At 34.6% G+C, this 21,469-nt stretch overlaps 1 protein-coding gene across 1 annotated transcript in view; it reads left to right on the top strand.

The window, feature by feature from the left end:
• Positions 1-21,469, top strand: part of GPR158 (G protein-coupled receptor 158) — a 408,270-nt gene that overhangs the window by 273,120 nt on the left and 113,681 nt on the right. Inside the window, exon 5 of the mRNA XM_063101441.1 lies at positions 14,495-14,563. Coding sequence (XP_062957511.1) covers positions 14,495-14,563 — 69 coding nt within the window. The remainder of the gene's footprint in view (positions 1-14,494; positions 14,564-21,469) is intronic.

Consider the following 21,469-nt stretch of genomic DNA (forward strand, 5'->3'; position numbering starts at 1 on the left):
CCTAGAAGTGGGTTTGCTGGTACAACCAAATATATACTTAAAGTTTTGATAAACACTTCAAAATTGCCTATTTGTATTTCAATCAGTATTAAATTGCCCATTTTCTAGCATTCTAACTAGTGATTGATATTATCAAACTTTTTAATTTTTTCAATATAATGGGTTAAAAATGAAATAGTACAATTTTAATTTACGTTTCCCAATTACTTGTGAGGATGAACACTTTTTCACATTTTTACTTCTATTTGTATTTTTGCTTTGAATTCCTTGTTCACAGCAGAATGGTGGTTTCGTATTTCTCCTGTGTCTTTATATTTCAGGAGGAGTTTAGTAAAGGCTGCTTCAGGAGCCACTATCCAGATGCTATTTTAAATGACAGCTTTACAAAATTGGATTTAGGAAGTACTAGCAGCAAAGTTCAGTAATACCACTATGTAAAGCCAGTTCTGTCAATTTCCTTGGGCAAATGTTTTAACCTCTCTAAACCTCAGGCTCCTCATTTATAAAGCAGGGATGATAATAGTACCTGCTATTTGTTGTGTGGGTTAAGTGTCTTTGTGAGGGTTAATGAATGTGAAGTGCTTAGAATAATGGCTGTTTTAAAAATCCAGCCATCCACCAAGATCAAGGGTTCAGATCCCCATACTGGCCAGAGCCACAAAAAATCAAAACAAATCAAAACAAAATCCAGCTGTCATCATCATCATTATGATCATTATTGTTACTCACTCATCACCTCGTTTATTTCTAACATTTTGTAAAAGTGAGAAGGTATTTTTGATCGGGAAAAATTCCATTGAATGAGTGAATTAGCAATGCTGGATATGCTTCTAGATTCTTGTTTTATACAGTACAATGTTTCTAGATTTACCTTCCTTACCCCCACGTTGGCTTTTTATTCCCAGAATTTATGCTTTTATATCTTTTCCTGGTCTTTAAGATGTAGCCAAAAAAGAAACAGAGAAAACTATAGTGAATGGAGTATATTCTTGGAGATGGACGAGAATTGTTGTTGCGGACATTGAAGTGACACCCACCAGTGTGTCATGACACCTATCACATCATGAAAGCTGGATTTCAAAGGCAACTCCCATATTATACAAACTTCTGCCTCAAGAAAAGAAATGAATAAATGGAAGCCAATCTACTCCTTTAGCTTGCCCTCCACAAAAGCTTAGGGGTCTTACCGAGGCACAGTTGTGTGGTAGATGTGGTTAGATGGACTTAGCCTTTTTCTAATTTTAAAATATTTCATTGACAGGATGTTTTTGGCTATTAACCATCTTTTGTTATTCCATATGAATGTTAGAAATGTTTTTTCCATTTCTGAGAAGAAGGTCATTGGTATTTTAAAGGAGATTGCTTTGAATCTGTAGGTCATTTTAGGTAATATGGACATTTTAATAATGTTAATTCTTCCAAGAATGTTAATTCTTAAATCCAAGAGCATAGGATATCTTTCCATCTTCTTGTGTCTTCCTTAATTTCACTCAACAGTGACTTGTAGCTCTTATCAGAGATTTTTCACATCCTTGGTTAACTTTATTCCTAGGTATTTAATTTTTTCGGTGACTTGTAAATGGGCTAGCTTTCTTTATTTTCTGCTAGTTAATTGTTGGAGTATAAAAATGCTACTGATTTTTGCATGTTGATTTTTTATCCTGCAACTTTGCTGAAATCATTTATCAACTCTAAGAGTTTTTTTGTAGAGTCTTTAGGCTGTTCTCTATATAGGATCATATCCTCTACAAACTGGGACAGTTTGACTTCATCTTTTTCAATCTGGGTGCCCTTTATTTCTTTTTCTTCCCTGACTGATGGCTCTGGCTAGTATTTCCAGTACTATGTTGAACAGGAGTGGTTAGAGTGGGCATTCTTGTCTTGTTCCTGGTCGTATGGGAAAAGCTTTCAACTTTTCCCATTCAGGGTGATATTGGTAGTGCATTTGTCATATATGGCTTTAATTGTGTTGAGAAAATTTCCTTTTATACCTAATTTATAGTGTCGTTATCATGAATGAATGTTGAATTTTATCAAATGCTTTTTCAGCATCTACAGAAATGATCGTATGATTTTTGTCTTTGATTTGGAGGCATAACACTACCTGACATTAAATTATACTACAAAGCTTTAGTAACCAGAACAGCATGGTGCTGGCATAAAAACAGACATACACACCAATGGAACAGAATAGAGAACCCAGAAATCAACCCATACACTGGGGAAGAGACTGCCTCTTCAGCAAATGGTGCTGAGAAAATTGGACATCCATATGTAGAAGAATGAAACTAGGCCTGTACTTCTCACCATATACCAAAATCAACTCAAAATGGATTAAAGAATTAAATATACATCCTGAAACAATAAAACAATAAAACCCCTAAAAGAAAACATAGGGGAAACACTTCAGTAAGTAGGATTGGGCATAGACATTTTGAATACAACCCCCAAAGCCCAGGCAACCAAAGGAAAAATAAGCACATGGGATTATACCAAACTAAAAAGCTTTTGCACAGCAAAAGAAACAATTAACAGAGTGAAAAGACAACCAACAAAGTGGGAGAAAATATTTGCAAAATGTGCATCTGACAAAGGATTAATATCCAGAATATACAAGGAACTCAAACAGTTTACAGCATAAAAACAAGTAACCCAATTAAAAAATGGGCAAAGGAGCTGAATAGGCATTTCTCAAAGGAAGATATATGAATTGCCAAAAGACACATGAAAAAAATGATCAACATCACTCAGCATTCAGGAAATGCAAATCAAAACCACTCTGAGACATTGTCTCACTTCAGTTAGGCTGGCCAATATCCAAAATACTGAGGATAACAAATACTAGTGAGAATGTGGAGAAAAGGTAATCCTCCTACACTGTTGGTGGGACTGCAAAATGGTACAGCCACTAGGGAAAATGGTATGGAGGTTCCTCAAACAATTACAGGTAGATCTACCATCTGACGCAGCTATCCCACTGCTGGGTATATACCCAAAGGAATGGAAATCATCATGGTGAAGGGATACTTATACTACCATGTTTATTGCAGTGCTATTTATAATAGCCAAGAGTTGGAACCAACCTAAATGCCCATCATCGGATGAATGGATAAGGAAAATGTTTATCTACACAATGGAATACTTCCCTGCTATGAAAAAAATAAAATACTACCATTCAAAGCAACATGGATGAACTTAAAAAAAGTTAAGTGAAATAGGCCAGGCACAGAAAGAGAAATACCACATGTTCTCACTTATATGTGGGAGCTAATAAAAATAAATAAATAAAAGTACAAATAAATAAATGGGGGGGGGAGAGACACAATAATTACAATAATTCCTCAAACTTGTTAGATAGGTGAACAGATATGATGTTGATGGGATGGAAGGCAGGGGGAGGGAGATGGAAAAGGGAGGAATTGGTAAAGGGCCATGAAAATCAACTACATTGTATATTGATAAATTAAAAAATAAATAAATATTAAAAATATTGAACTGGCAAATAAAGACTATATATTCAAGATGTGCAACATAATGATTTGATATAGTTATATATGTGCAATAATGATCACAATCAAATTAATTAATACATCCATTACCACCCATGCTGCCTGTTGTATCCTGAGAACTTGTTCATTTTAACTGAAAGTTTGCACCCTTTGATCATCTCCCCATTTCCCCCATGCTACAGTCCCTGGCAACCACCATTCTAACTCTCTGTTTTTAATGAGTTTGAATTATTAGATTCTACATGTAAGTAAGATCATACAGTATTTGTATTTCTGTGTTTGGGTTATTTCACTTGGCATAGTATCCTCCAGATTCATCCATGTTGTCACAAATGACAGGATTTTCTTCTTTCTTAAGGCTGAATAGTAGTCCATTGTGCATATATACCACATTTTTTAATCCATTCATCTATTCATGAACACTCAGGTTGATTCCATATCTTGCTATCGTGAATAATGCTGCAGTGAACATGGGACTGCAGATATCTCTTTGACATATTGATTTCTTTTGTATATATATATATATATATATATATACCCAGTAGTGGGATTCTTGGGTCATAAGGTAGTTCTATTTTGAAGTTTTTGAGGAATCTTCATACTATTTTTCTTAATGGATGTACTAACTTACATTCCCACCAACAGTGTACAAGGGTACCCTTTTCTCCATATCCTCATCAACACTTGTTATCGCTTGTCTTTTTGATAATAACCATTAAAACAGGTGTGAGGTGGTTACATTTATTCCCAAGTATTTTATTCTTTGGTGCTATTGAAAATGGGATCATTTTCTTAATTCTTTTTTGGATAATTCATTGTTAATGTATAGAGCACAACTGAGTTTTGTATGTTGATTTTGTATCCTCCCACTTCACTAAATTCATTTATTCTCGATGAAATTTAAATGCATAACTGGAAATAAATGGCTTTTTTGAAGTGTTAATTGCTCCCTAAAATATTATTTTCAACACAAGATAAGGAAGATGGGGTCTCTTTCATTACTGAAAGGAACCTCTATATCCCAGTTTCCGATTGAATGTAGATACCTTGATTAGTTTTCATAGCTCAGAGCAGCCTTAGAGGAAACAGTCATAGACAGTGGTGTTTGGGGACATGAGAAGGCTCACTGTGCTAACTTCTCACTCTCTAGCTTTCAAAGTTAAGGATCTTTGCATCTAGATTTTAAGTGTTGGCTGTTTTGTCTTTGAAGTTTTACATGGAGGAGCAACCATTAAGTTATTATCAATCATTAGCAGCCTAATTGGAATTTATTATATTCTTTTTGTTCATAACATATAGGTAAGATTAAGGCATGGAATAAATTGAAAGTTGGGGATTGGGAGGGATATGGGAATTACTTTGAAATTTGTGTCTTACTTGAAGAGGGCAGACCTGGATGAGATGAGAAAAGGTGGCATAAATGTATTGGGTGTCCAAGGTGGGAAAGATGAGGGCAGGAGAGTACAATAAATACAGGGAAAGGCATTTGTGAGAAAGGCAAAGAGGACAGTGGCTTCATTTATGCTTGGGTCTTGTTCTGCCTCCACTCACCCTGTCTGCCTCGTTCATTTTTATCCCTGGGAAGCCAAAAATTAGTAGTATGTTAAGCCAAATATACACAGATGGTTTCTCCTATTTTCCCCCATCTTTCTTCTCTTAGTTTTTCTACTCCTTCATCCTCATTTTCTTCTTAAGGTTTGACTGTTTAACTTATTCTCTAAATCATAGAGAAGCCCATATGTTAGAATAATTTCCTCTCCACTTGAATATGGATCAACATGCATATTACTTTTTAGTCGAATCATTTATTTAGTCAGTCACTCATTTATTTATTTAATGAGGCAGTTGGTCAACCAATTTTAGGAGTTCTGAAAAATACCAAAACTGAAACCACGAATATCTTATAAAACCCACTTTTTTCACTTCCAGCCAGTAATGTACATTTCAGATATAGTTTGACTATAATGTAGGTAAGAAATTGATTACCCTTAACCAGGTTGTGAAACCTGAATAGAAAAGTAGTTTTTAATAATGTAGTTTTGACATCTTGAGTTTGAAGTTCCTATAGGTGATTCAGGTGGAAATGTCTTATACGTAAGTGAAATCATGAGTCTAGAGATAAGGAAAGACATTTGGGCTGAAGATATATATTTGGAGTCCTTAGTTGATAAAGCTTCAAAACACTTATTACTTCTAGAAAAAATTGATTTAGTAATAGTTCCCCTTTTAATGAGGTTAAAAACAATTGCTTTTAAAAAATCTATTATATTGTAAAACTTCTTTTCCTCATTTTTGGTTTTATACCATTGTTTTAACTTTTCAGTAATTCTTTACTGTCAAATTTCTGTATTACTTATTTCTTTTATGTCTTTTGTGCCTTTCTGAGTTGAAAGTCTGATCCTAATGCATAAAATAATATATTTTAGAGCAAAGGATCTATCACAGAGCAGAAAGACAAATTAAAACATCCATCAGTTAGTGTGAACTTTTTGAATTCTGTATAGAAGGGTTAGCATTTATTATCTAATTAAATCTGATGAATTTATTATTTGAAAATCTTTCCCGAACCGTGTTCATGTTATAAGATAAAACTCTAAAATATGAAGATGATTATGTAATTGCAAACATGTTATCATTTGCTTATCAGCATAAAGACTAACCGAAACAGCAGAATTTAGTGAAACAAATGGCTAGAATTGATGACAAAAAATGTGAACAGGGTGTCAGCTAATTAGTGTCCCCCCCTTTATTTTCACTTTGTCTTTTGGCAAACCGCTTTAAGAATGGTGGACTAAATTCTATAGTACTCATTTGACATTTCTTCTTAATTCTCCCGAGTTGTAAGCAAGTCAGAATCCAACTTCCTCCATGTAATACAGAAATATGTATACTATTTTAGAGATTGAGTTTTCAAATCTTGTCTCTATCATACTTGCATCTAAATAACAACTGTTATTTAGGTTTAGATTGTGTTCCCACAACGTTATATAATTCACTAGTGTATCTGTCAGATACAATACTAGTGTTTTAAATTTCTGAAGTTCTTACTCTTCTTGCAAATGGAGGCATCTGTTACAACTCATTAAATCATTCTTTGGTTTTCTTACTGAAATACTCATCATATTTCTTTTTATATTTGTAAATGTCTTGTCAGAATTGAAAATCTTTGTGTTACGTGTACAGTATGAAATAGGGACCATAAACAAGTCCTAGAATGTTTAGACTATCTCCAAATATCAGGCAAAGTGTGAAATGTTACTTCATTTAATGCTTTTTCTGGTCATCATACACTTCCAAACATGCTACAGAGGATAGACAATGTGTAAAGATAAGTTTAACAGTGTTGAGAAATTCTGTTCCTATTCTCACATTTTTTTTCCTTGTTTAAGAAGACTGAGGAGATGCTGATGTTGTTTAGCAAACAGTTGATGGACTCTATTGCTTAGGTGTGAACAGTAACATTTTAATGTAGTTACCTTGAAGATCACGGTTTTCAACGTACCGTATTTAAAAAAACCCAAAAACTTCTGAGATTAAACAGTGTTCAAATAATAAATAAAAATTACTTAGGTCTTTTGCTACTTAGCAATCAGGTGAAACTGAGCAATGATTTGTGAAATCTCTTGAATTTCTCTAAATATAAAATACACTCATGTATTTAAAAATACTATGTCAAAAAATAAAAATAAAAAATAAAAAATAAAAAAATAAAAATAAAAATAAAAATACTATGTCAAACTAAATGATATTTGAGTTCATCTTAGTGTAACGAAGAATGATATTTTGAAATAGCAATCAGTGTTTTATGTCATTCATGTCAAATTTTAAAATACTTAATATTTTTATATTTTAATTATTTTCATTTTATTAGGATTTTTTATGAGGAGGAGTTTAATGTTCTTTCAGTGATCCACTTTTTATTTGAAAATGTCTGGTTAATATTAATAGCTTTTAATGAGTAGTAAAAGTCTAAGCAAATGACATAGTATGTTTTAATAAATTCATACTACTTTATTTAAGGAGGTACAGTAATCCCTCCCAAGGCAAGATCCCTAGATGTAATATTTTAGTTTGCACGATTCACTTCTGTATGCTTTTTCGACATTTAGAGATTTTATTTCCATTATATGAAATATATGTTCCTCTATCAGTAGTATTGAAAGAAAAAAGAAATTGGAGATTACAAGTAGATTGCAAAGAAGTAGAAGTTACTTTTGCATATTTTTGCAATGAAGCCATGGTAAAAATAAGTACAAATAAGAACATGGTCATCACCATCTTAGGAATGTATTCTGGTGGCATCACAGCAGGGAAAGGGCCTCAGAGGTGAGGAAAAGGCTGATAGGAAGTGTTTTGGCATTGAGTTGCTTTGGACATGAGCAAGACAGATAAGCTGACATTCCCTCTCATGTATCTAAATTATTCTGCATCCCTGCAACTGCAGTAAGAGTACTCAATTTTGAGTCATAAAATCAGATGAGACTGAGAAGAATACCTTTAAGTGTTCACATTATCTAAAACAAAGCAAAATGAATTGGTAAGTATCTCATTTAAATTCTACAAAAAAAAATAGCAACCATGAACAGTTTCAGTCCAGCAATAGATGGTAAATCATAATTAATAATGAATGACTTCTTATTACTTAATTCACATGTATATAAAACCATTTTTTTCTCTTTATTTTGTGTGCTATACTGTTTTAAGAATATGAAATTATGTACATGTCACTCTGGGCTTTATTTTTGGATAAACTTTCTTTTCTAAAAGGTATTAAACTGCTCAAGTATAAATTATCATGTCATATGAAAAGCGGGGTTTCTTGTGAAGTCTTAGAAATTAGAAAGAATACCTAATGACGGTAATGTGACAATTTTTTTAATGCTTTACTTAAAACTGTCAAAAAATTTAAATTAACTAGTAAACTTTCTATAACATCTGAACCAAACCCTTACTTGTAGTTTATTTTCTACATCACTGAGAATTAGATTGGACATACAAAGGAAGTCACACTGACTTGGGAATCAGCAACTACAGAAGATAGGACTTTGTTCTATTACCCCTTGGCTGAGTGAGCTTAGGTACTCTGTTGACTTCACTTCCTCCGTCTATACATGAAAGATTGACAGTGAACTACCATTGACTGAGTGCCTGCTCTGTGTTAGGCAGCCTCATTGCTAACTTTTATAATAGTACTGTAGGCTGGACATAATTATACCCATCTTATAAATGAAGAAACTGAAACTCAAAAGGTTAAGCAACTTACCCAAGGTGACACAGCTAATAAGTGGCTAATACTGAGGTTCCAAACCATCTGGATATAAAGTCCATTTAGTTTAGTCCACGAATTTATAATTTTCTGAATTACATCTATTTCACTTGGGGAATCTCAGACCTGGCCATTATTTGTGTTTTTTTGAGTACCTTTTTTATTGTTGAGAATTCTTCTGAAAAACTAAAATTGGTTTTAACTGAGCACATTTTGGGCAATTGTTTCTTGACAAATCTTCTTAAATTTGATTGATTTTTCAATATTTTCATCACAGAACTTTTTAAGCAAACTAACTGCATAAAGTGGAGATAGTCTATTCTTATCCATTTATATAATTGTTAAGAAAATTATTGAAAAATAGTGTCTTAATACCTCACAGTGTTAAGATTCTCTTTAGGATCATCTTATTGTCAAATTGTATGGTGTAATTATTTCATCAGGTGTTTGTCAAGTTTCATATGAAGTCTCTCCACAGATTTCTCTATAGTAATAGAAGAATTGAAAGAAAACATGCAGTTCATAAGTTTGGTCTGCTGCTAGCATGGTTAATTCTTTATGTAAATATATAGATTTATAGAGTCTTGGTTTATCATTCACACCTATGTTAGTATATGTCTTCCAAAATATAATTCTATTGCTCTCATATTTTCCTCATATATTTTGAGGCTCAACTGTGTAAAAATATGTTTATGCTCAGAGGTTTCTTTTGTACCGGAATGAAGGTTAAATCCTACAAGGCTGAAGAGATTGGCAATGATCAAAAATAGCTGCCCTGTTTTAGCAAGATATACATTAATTTCCCGAGAGGTTAAAAAATGTTTTTAAAATATAAATGAAATAGTCCCTGTAGAATCAGGGAAATAATAACAAGCCATTTTAATTATTTTTTAAAATTCAGCCTTCAGCATTCTTATCTTCTTATTACTTCTAATGACTTGGCTTCCTCTGGATGCTTACATCCTGGGCAAATCTTCTTACAGCAACTGCAGCCGTGCTTCATCTCTTGCCTCTACACTTTGCATCCAAAGATTATGGAATTTAGAAATTGACTTCGACATCATTTGATAATGATGGTATAATATGATTAGCCCTTTGGTCTGAAGGTGTGATATCTGATTGTTATAACCTTCATAAGTCAGTTATGAAAGTTAAGTGGGGAGGATGGGATGGGGATGGAATGTGGTAGAATATACTCACCTCCATTGTAAACTCTGGAATTGTGCTTATTAGGCTTTATGAATTTTAATCCAGAGTTACTCTCAGTGATAACTCCAGCTTTATATTAACCTGTAAGTACTGTAAATACACTGTTTGATAATTTATGCATGCAGTTGGTGCTTAATAAAAACTTAAGTGGATATTAGTTAAAGAAAGGGCTTTGTTTAGACATTTTTTGCATATTATAATACCTAATTGTAGAATTTTCTAATAGTTGAATTGACATATTTTAGATCATTTTTGTTTAGTTTTCTTCATTTAATTATTAAAAATCATCTTACACAGCAACGTATGTCTACATTTCCTTTAAAGACATTAAAATATTTCTAGATAAATTGACCTATCCCCAAATCTATTCTCTTCTCCAGAAGAAACCATTGCTACCAGCTTACTATTTATCCTCCAGACATTTATTTGGGGGTGTGTGTATGTGTGTATGCGTGTAAATAGTAGCATGTTGTATATTGTTGATATCTTTCAAGAAAGTTTTTCAAGAGTTTGCCAGTTAGCAACTCTGGTTAATAATAGTTCCATAACATAATTTCTATCTCAAGAAAAACTGTGAAGGTTATTATTATTTTTTTTTTGGCCTCTATTATTTAGCTCATTATCTCTCTCATCCATCTGTATTTTCCAATCCCTCCTCCCTCCCATATGCACTGAGTGCCTCCTCTCGCCTTCCTTACCCTATCACTTAAACTTAGGAAAAGATTCCTGTACTTTACTTCGAACTTAAGTGAGTGCACTACTTAAAACAATTGTGTATTAATCTTTGCCACCAAATATAAAATAAAAAGCTTTGTTCCAGCTAAAACTTCTAGCATCAATAAGACAGTAGGGGAAATGTTTTAGAGAGCATGGGGTCTCTTCTTTGTCTCTCAAATCTCACCTATTAGGTTCCTGCTCATTCTGTGAGGCCCTGAAGCCAGGTCCACCAAAGAGTATTTTGAAAGGAAAAAGTGCACATTTCAAATAGGCTTTACATTTGAATATGGAACCACTTGTCAGTGTTTCAATTTATAATCTGAAATTATGGGCTACTCTGCCAGGAGCAAGGCAATGAAGTGTTAAGAAGATTGCTCAACATTTCCAGATGGAAAGGAGACAGGGTATCTGTCCTGAGAATATGTAAAAGCACATGCTGCTACCGCTGCTGTTATAAGGTAATAATGGCTGTAACACAGGTATAGAGCTGAATGGTCCTGAAACTATCAGAAGATATTGCAGGATGGAAGAAGAGGCCACCAAACCACAGCATGACCACAACCCTAAGAAAGAACTGCTGGGTTCCCTACCCCTGGGGTTTTGACTCCTCTGATGTCATTTTGGATCCCAAGCGTTAAAAAAATTTTGGCTGCTAGCTGTCTGTACCTTTGTAGTTTTCAAATTCATCATCCTGGTGCTGCTTTCTACCTTGAAGAATATATACCTACTTATTAAATACCAGGCACAATACTAGCCATTTTGTATATTTCATATTTAATAAACCTGTCAGATTTAATATGGTAAAGATTAGGATATTGCTTTATGTGTGAGGCCATTGAAGTTCCATGTTGCCTAACTCAGTCGTTGTTTCATAATTCAAACTGAGATAGAAAAGCCTGTCTTTGCCACAGCTTCTTTTCATCTCTTTTCCCAATCAATATTGAATAGATTATTTTATAAGCAGTCTTATACAGTCTTAACATTTTGCATTCTCCCTCTTACTGTCATTTTTGTGGAAAGTTTTAAAAATAAGCTATAGAGTATTTATAATTAGGGATACTATGCAAATGCAGTTTGCCATTTTGAAATTCTACCAGCCAAAACCCATTTAAATGCTTGCTGATAAAAAATATCTTTTCACTAAAAGCCTCTGCTAGTTAAAATAATGACCAATAGCAGGAAGCCACTCAAATAATCAAGTCTGTTCACTGACTAAACTTGTTTCTCCATTTCCAAATTCTTAATGAAAGACCTGAGTTCTTTTGAGGGATTACATAAAGTATTTCTATCTGTTTAACAATTTCTATCTGTTTAGCCCCTACCAGGGCTTTGGAAGAAGAATTAGAACTTTCTTTCTTTGCCTATCCAATTATCTGATAGCCCATTTTATATAATGCATTCTTGTAGTCTGGCTTTTCTGCATTATTTTGTTGTTGCAAAATTAATTGTTACTACTTCAAATTATTTTCTGCTAAGTAAGATATTTACACAAGGTATAATTTACACAAGGCATATATTTTATGTTGCATTTAGTAAAAACACAGAGACCCCAGAATGACCTGCTTATGTATTTGGATTCTTAGTTGATATATTTACTCTATATTGATCCTTGAACTCATCAAAGCAAAATTTATTGATAGAAGATAAGATTGGTTTTTTTGACCTTATATTTTTTTGCCTTAACTCTAAGCATTTTGCTATGGGAGCATAATGGTGTTTTGAGTCTGACAAACTATTCTAAAGGTATTAGATATATTTATGTGTAGCATACTAAATATTCAGGAAATTTATTTGAAAATCAACTTCTTTTGAATTTTGAGTGAAGAATAATATTTAAGCATGTTCATAGGTGAGATACTTCTGTTATTTAATGTGGCTTATTTTATTCACATAGTGGAGCTGTGTTAGTGAGTTTTGATTATATTTTGGCATGGTGGGAGGTATATCGTTGAGACTCCAAGACCTTGTGCATGTGCATGTTTTATCCCAGACCATCCTGCAGGTATTTGTGAAATGGTTTAGGGATAGCATTCAATATGCACTTGCGACTGATGTTTCCGAAACACAGGCAATATCTTCTATGTCTATGAATGTCTTGGATTGAAAGGATCTTCAAGATAGTGCTCTCAGCTGGTCAGACTGTTCAGTAACTCAAATTTTATTTATTTATTTATTTATTTAGAATAGGACTTAACACTGAGCTGATCTTTTTTTTTTTAATTGTTATTTAGCTGATTGTACATATCTGTGGGGTACTGGGGTACAGAGTTGAATATCAATACCTGTATGCTATATGTCATGCTCAAATTGGATAAGTATATTCAACATTATACAATGTAATCATTTTGCCTGGCCCTTTACCAATTCCTCCCTTACCCCTCTTCTCCTTTCCCCTTTCCCACCTCTGGTAACCTCAGTTCTGTTCTCTTCTTTTGAAAGTTCAATGTATTATTGTGATTGTTGTATCTTTCTTTCTTTTTAAAAACATTTATTTGTTTATTTTTTAGCCCCCACTTATGAGTGAGGATATGCAGTATTTCTCTTTCTGTGCCTGGCTTATTTTTCTTAACATGATTTTTTCTGCGTTCATCTGTGTTGCTTTGAATGGCAGTATTTCATTCTTTTTATGGCACAATAATATTCCAGTGTGTGTGTGTGTGTGTGTGTGTGTGTGTGTGTGTGTGTGTGTGTGTGTATGTGTATGTCCATTGGACGATGAACAATTAATTTGTTTCCAGCTCTTGGCTATTGTAAATAGAGCTACGATAAACATGGGAGTGCTGGTATCTCTTTGACATGATGATTTACATTCCTTTGGGTATATACTCAGCAATGGGATTGATGGATCATATGGCAGTTCTGTCTGTAGTTTGAGGAACCTCCATACCATTTTCCATAATGGATGTACTAATTTACAGTCCCACCAACAGTGTAGGAGAGTTCTCCTTTCTCTGCATTATTGGCAGCATTTGTTCTCTGTCTTTTTGATAAAAGCCAGTCCAACTGGAGTGAAATGATATCTCAGTGTGGTTTTGATTTGCATTTCCCTAGTGTTGAATGATATTGAGCATTTTTCATGAGTCAGTTGGCTGTTTGTATATCTTCATATGATAAATGCATATTCAGTTCCTTTGCCCACTTTTCCATTGGGTTATTTGGGTTTTATTACTGTTAAGTTGTTTGAGTTCCTTGTATATTCTAGATATTAATCCTTTGTCAGATGCATAGATTGCAAATATTTTCTCCCACTCTGTAGGTTGTCTTTTCATTCTGTTAATTGTTTCTTTGGCTGTGCAGAAGCTTTTTAGTTTGATATAATCCCATTTGTTTACTTTTCCATTTGTTGCCTGTGCTTTGGGGTTCATATTCATAAAGTCTTTGCCCAGTCCTACTTCCTAAAATGTTTCCCCTACATTTTCTTTTAGGAAAACTCTTTTATAGTTTTAGGTCTTATATTTAAGTCTTTAATCCATTGACTTGATTTTGGTATGTTGTAAGAGGTATGGGTCTAGTTTCATCCTTCTACATATGGGTGAATGACTCAAATTTTAGAGAATAAAATCCCATGAAGCCACTGGCAATATCATTAGTCTATCATCACCTTTGTATTCAGTCTTTTTGCATGTTTCAGTTACCTGCCCACCTGAATACTAGCCAATTTTCATTTATTTATTTAATTTCCAGCAAAGAATAAGAATGCTGTCTTACTCTTGAGGCATTTTGATGATAGCGTACATTTTCTTTCATATCTAGAAATGTAAATTAACAGCGACACTTTTATTTTGTTTTTTAGAGCATCAGGGCATCAGGCCTTATCCTGTTGGAAACGATCCTTTTTGGGTCTCTGCTCCTATACTTTCCGGTAAGTAACATAATTGCATTTTTTAAATAGACATTTATTTTATTTTTCTTTGTCAGTATATATACTGTAAGCCTTTATTTACACACATACACCACACACACGTGCATGCACATGCACAAACATGGGCTTTCACAAATATTTAAATTCTAGCTCTTGCCATTTGGGTGACGTTACACAAGTTACTTAACATTTCCAAACCTTAGGTTTCCTCTTGTAAAATTGAGCTAATTATACTTTTCTTCCCAAGTTTGTGAAGCAGGTTAAATGCTTGAGTGAGATAACATATGAAGGGCATACTTGGTATGTATCCTTAGTATATACAAATAAGTATTAATCTCCTTTCTCCTCCCCCTCTATCTAAATCAGAACCATGACACACACCAACTAGTTAATGCTGGAAAATCCCGAATGGTTACATAGAAAGATAAACATAAAGAAATAAATGTATGTGTGGTACTCATGGTTTAGATAGTCATAGTAGACTCTTCCTATCACGCTAGAAACATGTTTGTGACCAGAAGATAATTACTGATTTTACTAATTCAATCCAACAAATATGCATTCAGCAGTTGCGTGCCAAGCACTACGCTAATTTCTGGGAATACTCTATAAGTAAGATAAACTTGATTTCTGCTCTCAAGACTCATAATTTAGAGGAAGAAATGAGTTTGTACAATTATAATACAATGTGACAAATGCTAAGAGACTAGTAGGGACCGGATGCTGTGGAGGCACTGAGGAGAGACTCCTAACCAAGTCTAGGGAATAAAACATCACTTGCCAGTGATCTGAAAGATGAGTAGCTGTTGGAGAAGGAAAAGAAGGGCTGCCAGGACACCATATTCTTCTTGGTATTCCTCTTGCCTCACTTGCTGTCCTATCTCAGCCTTTGTTGATTCTTAATCTTCTCTCCCACGTCTTAGTTCTTGGGCACCTCAGCAGCGAATCCTTGTAACTTTTCTTAATCCACACTCCCACTTAGTGATCTCATCTAGCCTCAATATTTTAACTACTGTGAGGGTACTTCAAAAAGTTCATGGAAAAATAGAATTAAAAGATATGCTATCCATCCTAAGTGAATCATTGTGCAGTATATGCGTGTATTGAAACAACATGCTTTAGCCCACAAATATGTACAAGTAAATGTTAAAATTTTTTTAAAAGATAATATATATTTTTCCATGAACTTTTTGAAGTACCCCTCTATTTATATGCCAATGACTGTGAAATTTATATTTCTAGCCTAGACCTTTCCCCTGAACTCCAAACTCATATTCGATTGCTTATTCCTTTTGAAGGCCCAACAGAATTCCCTATCATATTCTTAACTGAATTACTGATCTCTCCCTCTAATTCAGTCTCCCGATTTCCATTGATGGCAATCTGTTCTTCTAGTTACTCAACATAGTCACTCAATATAGTTTCTCCAAGCTCATCCATGTTGTTGCAAATGGGATTACATTTTCTATTTCTCCTTAAAATAGATATATATTTAGATATAATCAGTGCTGTGGTCTGACTGTGTCTGCCAAAATTCATTTGTTGAAAACTTAATCCCCAATGCAGCAGTGTTTGAGAGATGGGGCATTTTGAGAGGTGAGGGTGAAACCCTCATGAATGGACTACTATCATTATGAAAGGGCTTGATGGAGGGAGTTTGGTCATTTTTGCCCTTCCATCTTCCACCATGTGAGGGTACAGCAAGAAGGCCTCACCAGGACTTTTCAATTTCCAGAACTGTGAGAAATGAATTTCTGTTCGTAATAAATTACCCAGTCTCAAGTATTTTGTTACAGCAGTACAGATGGACTAAGATAATCAGTTTTTATTTTTCTATAAAATTATCCATATTACTTATGTTTTCTAATTTACTGGCATAGAGTTATACATAGTAATTAATAATAGAAGCAATATAGTAGTATAAGGACTGAGTGTTTACCATGCCTGGTACTCTTCCTGGATGGAGAAAGTTATGCATGTTAACATTTAATCTTCCCACAGAACTACCAAACAGGTATTTTACCAAAATCACAGAATCACCTAATGAGGAAGCGAAATTCCTGAAGTGACTTCGATAATTGGAAGAATAATCTTAATAACCTGAATATCTGCTCTTAATGTCATCATTCTTTTTTCTGAACATCTGCTGTTTTTTTTTTTTTTTTTTTTTTTTTTTTTTTTTAAAAGATGACTGGTAAGGGGATCTTAACCCTTGACTTGGTGTTGTCAGCACCACGCTCAGCCAGTGAGCGAACCGGCCATCCGGATATGGGATCCGAACCCGGGGCCTTGGTGCCATCAGTACCGCACTCTCCCGAGTGAGCCACGGGCCGGCCCAACATCTGCTGTTTTTAAATCCATTTTCTGCCCAGTAGCCAGATGCATCTTTAAGAATATCAAATCTAACCCATTATTCCTTTGATGGCTTGGCAGTGTTCTCAGAATAAAGATTAAAACTCTCGACAGGGCTTGTGATATTAGGTATAGTGTATTCTCTGCCCACCTCCCCAGCTTCATGTGATACCACTTTTCTTCTAACTTTCTGCTCCCCAGCTACCCTGACCTTCCTTCAGTTCTCAAATAAAACATGATCTCTCATGGTTGGCATGATAATGGCTCCCCAAAGATGTCCACAGTCCTAATCCCTGGAACCTGTGAATATGTTACCTTACATGGAAAAAGGGACTGTGCAGGTGTGATTATGTTAATGAGTTTGTGATGAGGAGATTATCCTGGATTATCTGGGTGAGCCCAAGGATCCTAAGTGAAAAAGGAAAGCAGAAAGGAGAGAACCAAAGAGATAGCATTGTGAAAAAGATCGGACAGCCACTGATGACTTTGAAGATGGATGAAGGTGGCCACAAGCCAAGGAATGAAGGCAGCTTCTAAAAGTGGGAAAAGGCAAGGAAATAGATTCTTCCCTATACTTCTAGAAGGAATGCAGCTGTGCCAATACCTTGATTCTAGCTTTGCAAGACCCATTTCAGACTTCTGGCCTCCAGAACTGTAAAATAACAAATCTATGTTGTATAAAGCCACTACATTTGCTGTAATATGTTACAGCAGCTAGAGAAAACTAATACATCTCTTGTCAGAGGACATTTTCACTTACTTTTTCTTCAGTTTTGAAGAGTCTTCTCTTCCATCTCCTCACCCCTCCCCACCAATACTTTGGCCTAATTAGTATCTGGTCATCCTTTAGATTTCTACTTAAGCATCACTTTTTCAGCAATGCTTTCCTTGATCCCCAATCTGAGTCAAATTCCTTATAAAAACTTTTCATGGAGTCCTGCTGTTTTTCTTCATAACACCTGTCTCAGTTTATAACTATGCATCCAAAAGTGTAATCACTTGATTAATGTCATTCTCTTGCATAGACTCTAAGTTCTGGGAGAGTAGAGGCTGTTTCTGTTTTGTTCACCATTGCTTCTGCAGTGCTTAGCACAGTGCCTGACACAATAAAAGAGCACAGGATGCACTGAATGAATGAATGAAGTAACACTTGAATGAACTTAAAACTGTACCCTAAAATAGTGGTTATTGTCTTGTTGAAGCAGCCTCCAAGGAATCTGCTTGATTGTGGAAGACTTAGAATGCTGGCCTGTATTTGTATTACTTTATTAAATGCCTACAGTTAGGCAATAAAACACTCTTTAACATTATTTTGAGGTGTTAGCAGAAATTTGGTTTATTTTTACTTATAAAATTCATACTTACTCAAATCAAGTGGTCATCTTAATACATATAGAAGAATTGTAAAGCCTCTTAAATGGAAGAAGTACTCTAGAAAAGTAGGACATTTGAAAGAATAGTAAATGTCAGGCTGCTAAATGTTCAAAGGAGTTATTAGAGCCCCTTTCAATGACTGGGATCTAATTTTGAAAGACCTCTGATGGACCTGTACCTATGGTGATATGACATTACAGAGAAAAGGAGCAGAGAGAATGGGCAGTTTAAAAGAAATATAAGATGGAACTTCTTGATAATTCCAATATGCCTGGGAGGAAGAATCCAGAAATGGAGGCTTGCCAAACAAATTCTACCCAACAGAAACAGCAGGATACCTCATCATGTTGACTTCATACTTAGACAACTAGCTGTCTATTTCATTTTTCATGATGTAAATTCCTTCTGTAACTGCTTGAGATATCAGTGTGTAGCTCCCAAGTTTATACTCTGTACTTTGGTTTTAATTAAGTTAGTGTTCATGCTCTGAAGAGAGAAAGAACCAAATTATTTTATTAAGATTTAGAAGTAGCATAAGATACGGGGAGAGAAAGGAGATTAAAATATAGCATTGGTTGAATCTGGAAAGAAAAATAATTTTATTTCAGGTGAGAGATTGGGTGATGCTGTTTTGGTAATTGATAATAAAGTCTTTAGCTACACGTGGATATATGGATGTGCTTGGATATACATGCATAAAGCCTTCTTGACAAGGGAAAACTAACCTGGTTATTAGCCCAGGACTCATTGGCCTCCTTGGGTTTTTCAAGAAAGATGTTTGTAGCTTTTGGCTAGTTTTGCAATAAGGAAGACCTGTATTAAGTTAAGTGGTTAAAGTGATTATGTAAATTGAATATAACCAAAAGTTCCAATCATTTGATGGTGTAAATGTGACCAAATACCTTTTGTATTTGCTAAATATCTTACCTACTTTCTGTGTCCTTGGTATGGACTATACTAGAATTTCTCATAAAGTTTCGCTGGGGGTTACAGGTTTTTAAAAAAGTGTACTTGAGTAAAGTAGAATTGTTTCCAGGGCAGGCTAACTCCATGGAAGGAGACTTTCGGGATGTTCACTGTTCTACTGAGTTATGTAATGAGACTTTTATGCTGCATATTGTTGTTCAGATTTGGGAGAATTAAGGTTATTTTTTGCCTTTTCTAAGCAATCTTAGACTACAGACAATTTCATAACAATGCTTATATTGGAAAGTCCAAATTAGAGATTATCATCATTGTGCAGATGAGGACAAACCAAAATCCAACTAAATTTAGCATTGTTATAATTGGATAGCAGAGAGCTGAAGCATTGAAAACATTTTCTTGCAGATTCTCAAAAGAGAATCATGATTTGAAGTCTACATTTGTGAATAAATGATTAGTATTCATAAACACCTAAAAACTTTTTTGTAATTTATAAAAGAAAGAAAAAAGAACTTTAATAAAAAAAAACTAAAGAGTATTTTTCTTGTTAAATTACATAAAAAACATTTTATAGATTAATAAAACATATTACTGGTAGTACAAAAATCTAGAATTTTGTTTTACATTGACTAAACCTCCACCTTCAGTTAATAAGATGGGATTTTTCCTTGAACCCTGGTTACTTATTTGGTTGGTGTGCCTGTCTGATGTGCCTGATGCTGATGTGCCTGTCTGTAAAGACACCAATACATGTGTAAATGCAATACTTATTTTCATGTTGTTCCCCACCCCCACCCCTGGTCCTACCGAAAAACCCTGCAAATTATTAGAACTGGGAGGGACATCAGAAATAACTTAAGTCTTATCCAACCTCTTTATTTTGCAAACGGAAAAAGAGAGGCTGAGAGAAGTTGTGATTCATCCAACTTTTCTCAACTAGGTGATGAGAAAGCTGAGACTAGAATCCAGTCTAACTTCTAGTTTACTGCTGTCTTCACTCTCTGACAATAATTTTCACAAAGAATATGAATGTGATATTCAAATGGCATCAAATAGGGAGCCAGGGAGGCCCATGTTCTTGCTCAGTCTCCCTTCCTCATTAAGTCTCCAAGGAAATAAGAGACACAGAGGATGAAACAGGGAACCAATTTATAGTAGCTCAGAGTTTGGCCTTAAGGCCCAAGGTAAAATTACCATGAGCTTAGATGGACCACGTTTTCTGAAGTTTCTGATACTCAACTATTTTACCTGTAAAAGTGACACTATTATGTTTCAACCTCATATCAGGTTGGTTTCAGTCGCACAGAACCTAAGTCAGTTGAAATTGTTTTTTTTTTATGATCACCCCAAAGCCTAAAACTAACACTTGGATTTTTTAACTCCAAGAAAAGCCAGTCCAGAGCACATTTATCATCCAGAAGCTAAGGGAAAAACAAGGAAAAGACTCCCATTCATAGAGCTTAAAGGGAGGGAGATAAAAGAGAGAAAGTTGGAAGTGGGGAAGGAGAATGAGAGAATGAGACCATGATAATATAATTAAAGGAGACAAGTTTTTAATCCATTGCTATTATTGTTTATTTTGATGCTTAAATTATCCCAGATTTGGCCAGTGGTAGCCCCTTCAAGCTGGCTCCTGCATCCTTTTGATATGACCCCATCATTCTTTGAACACTTGTACTTTCTAGTACAACAGAATATTCTAGACTCATTTTATACTCTTCTTCTCCCAGTCCTGTGACATGTAGTCAGTCTTTTCTCCAAGAAGTTGTGGTTCTTTTTAGGGGGAAGTGGTAACAGTTTGGTTCTGAGATAGCTTCACTTCCACCACGACAAACACAGAGCAGAGAGTTCCCAATTTTATAGGTAGATCAATGTTTTTAAGCTAATCTAGAATGCATCTCACCTGGTGTCCTTTAGATCCATTTGGATTGATACCAAAGCAAAAGAGAAAAAGAAATTAGGAAGAAAGTGAAATACTTATGATAGTAACAATTGAGGAAACAATAGTACGGGGATAGTTATTTCATGCTGAGATAGCTCATAAAATATGGGAACAGGAAGTTCTTACTCCCCAAACTGCTAGAGGATTTCAGGAATACTGGCTAAAATATTGAAAGCAAAAGACATTAGTGAACTGGGCTACTTTCTTTGAGGGAGTTTGAAGAGTGTGATGCCCAGACACCTCGTTTTCTTCTATAAGGTAGGATAGAGTAATAGAAAAATTCTGTGTAGTTGTATTTATCCACTTGGCTTGTA

Source organism: Cynocephalus volans, chromosome 6 (genome assembly GCF_027409185.1).
Source record: "Cynocephalus volans isolate mCynVol1 chromosome 6, mCynVol1.pri, whole genome shotgun sequence".
NCBI classification, from domain to species: Eukaryota; Metazoa; Chordata; class Mammalia; order Dermoptera; family Cynocephalidae; genus Cynocephalus; species Cynocephalus volans.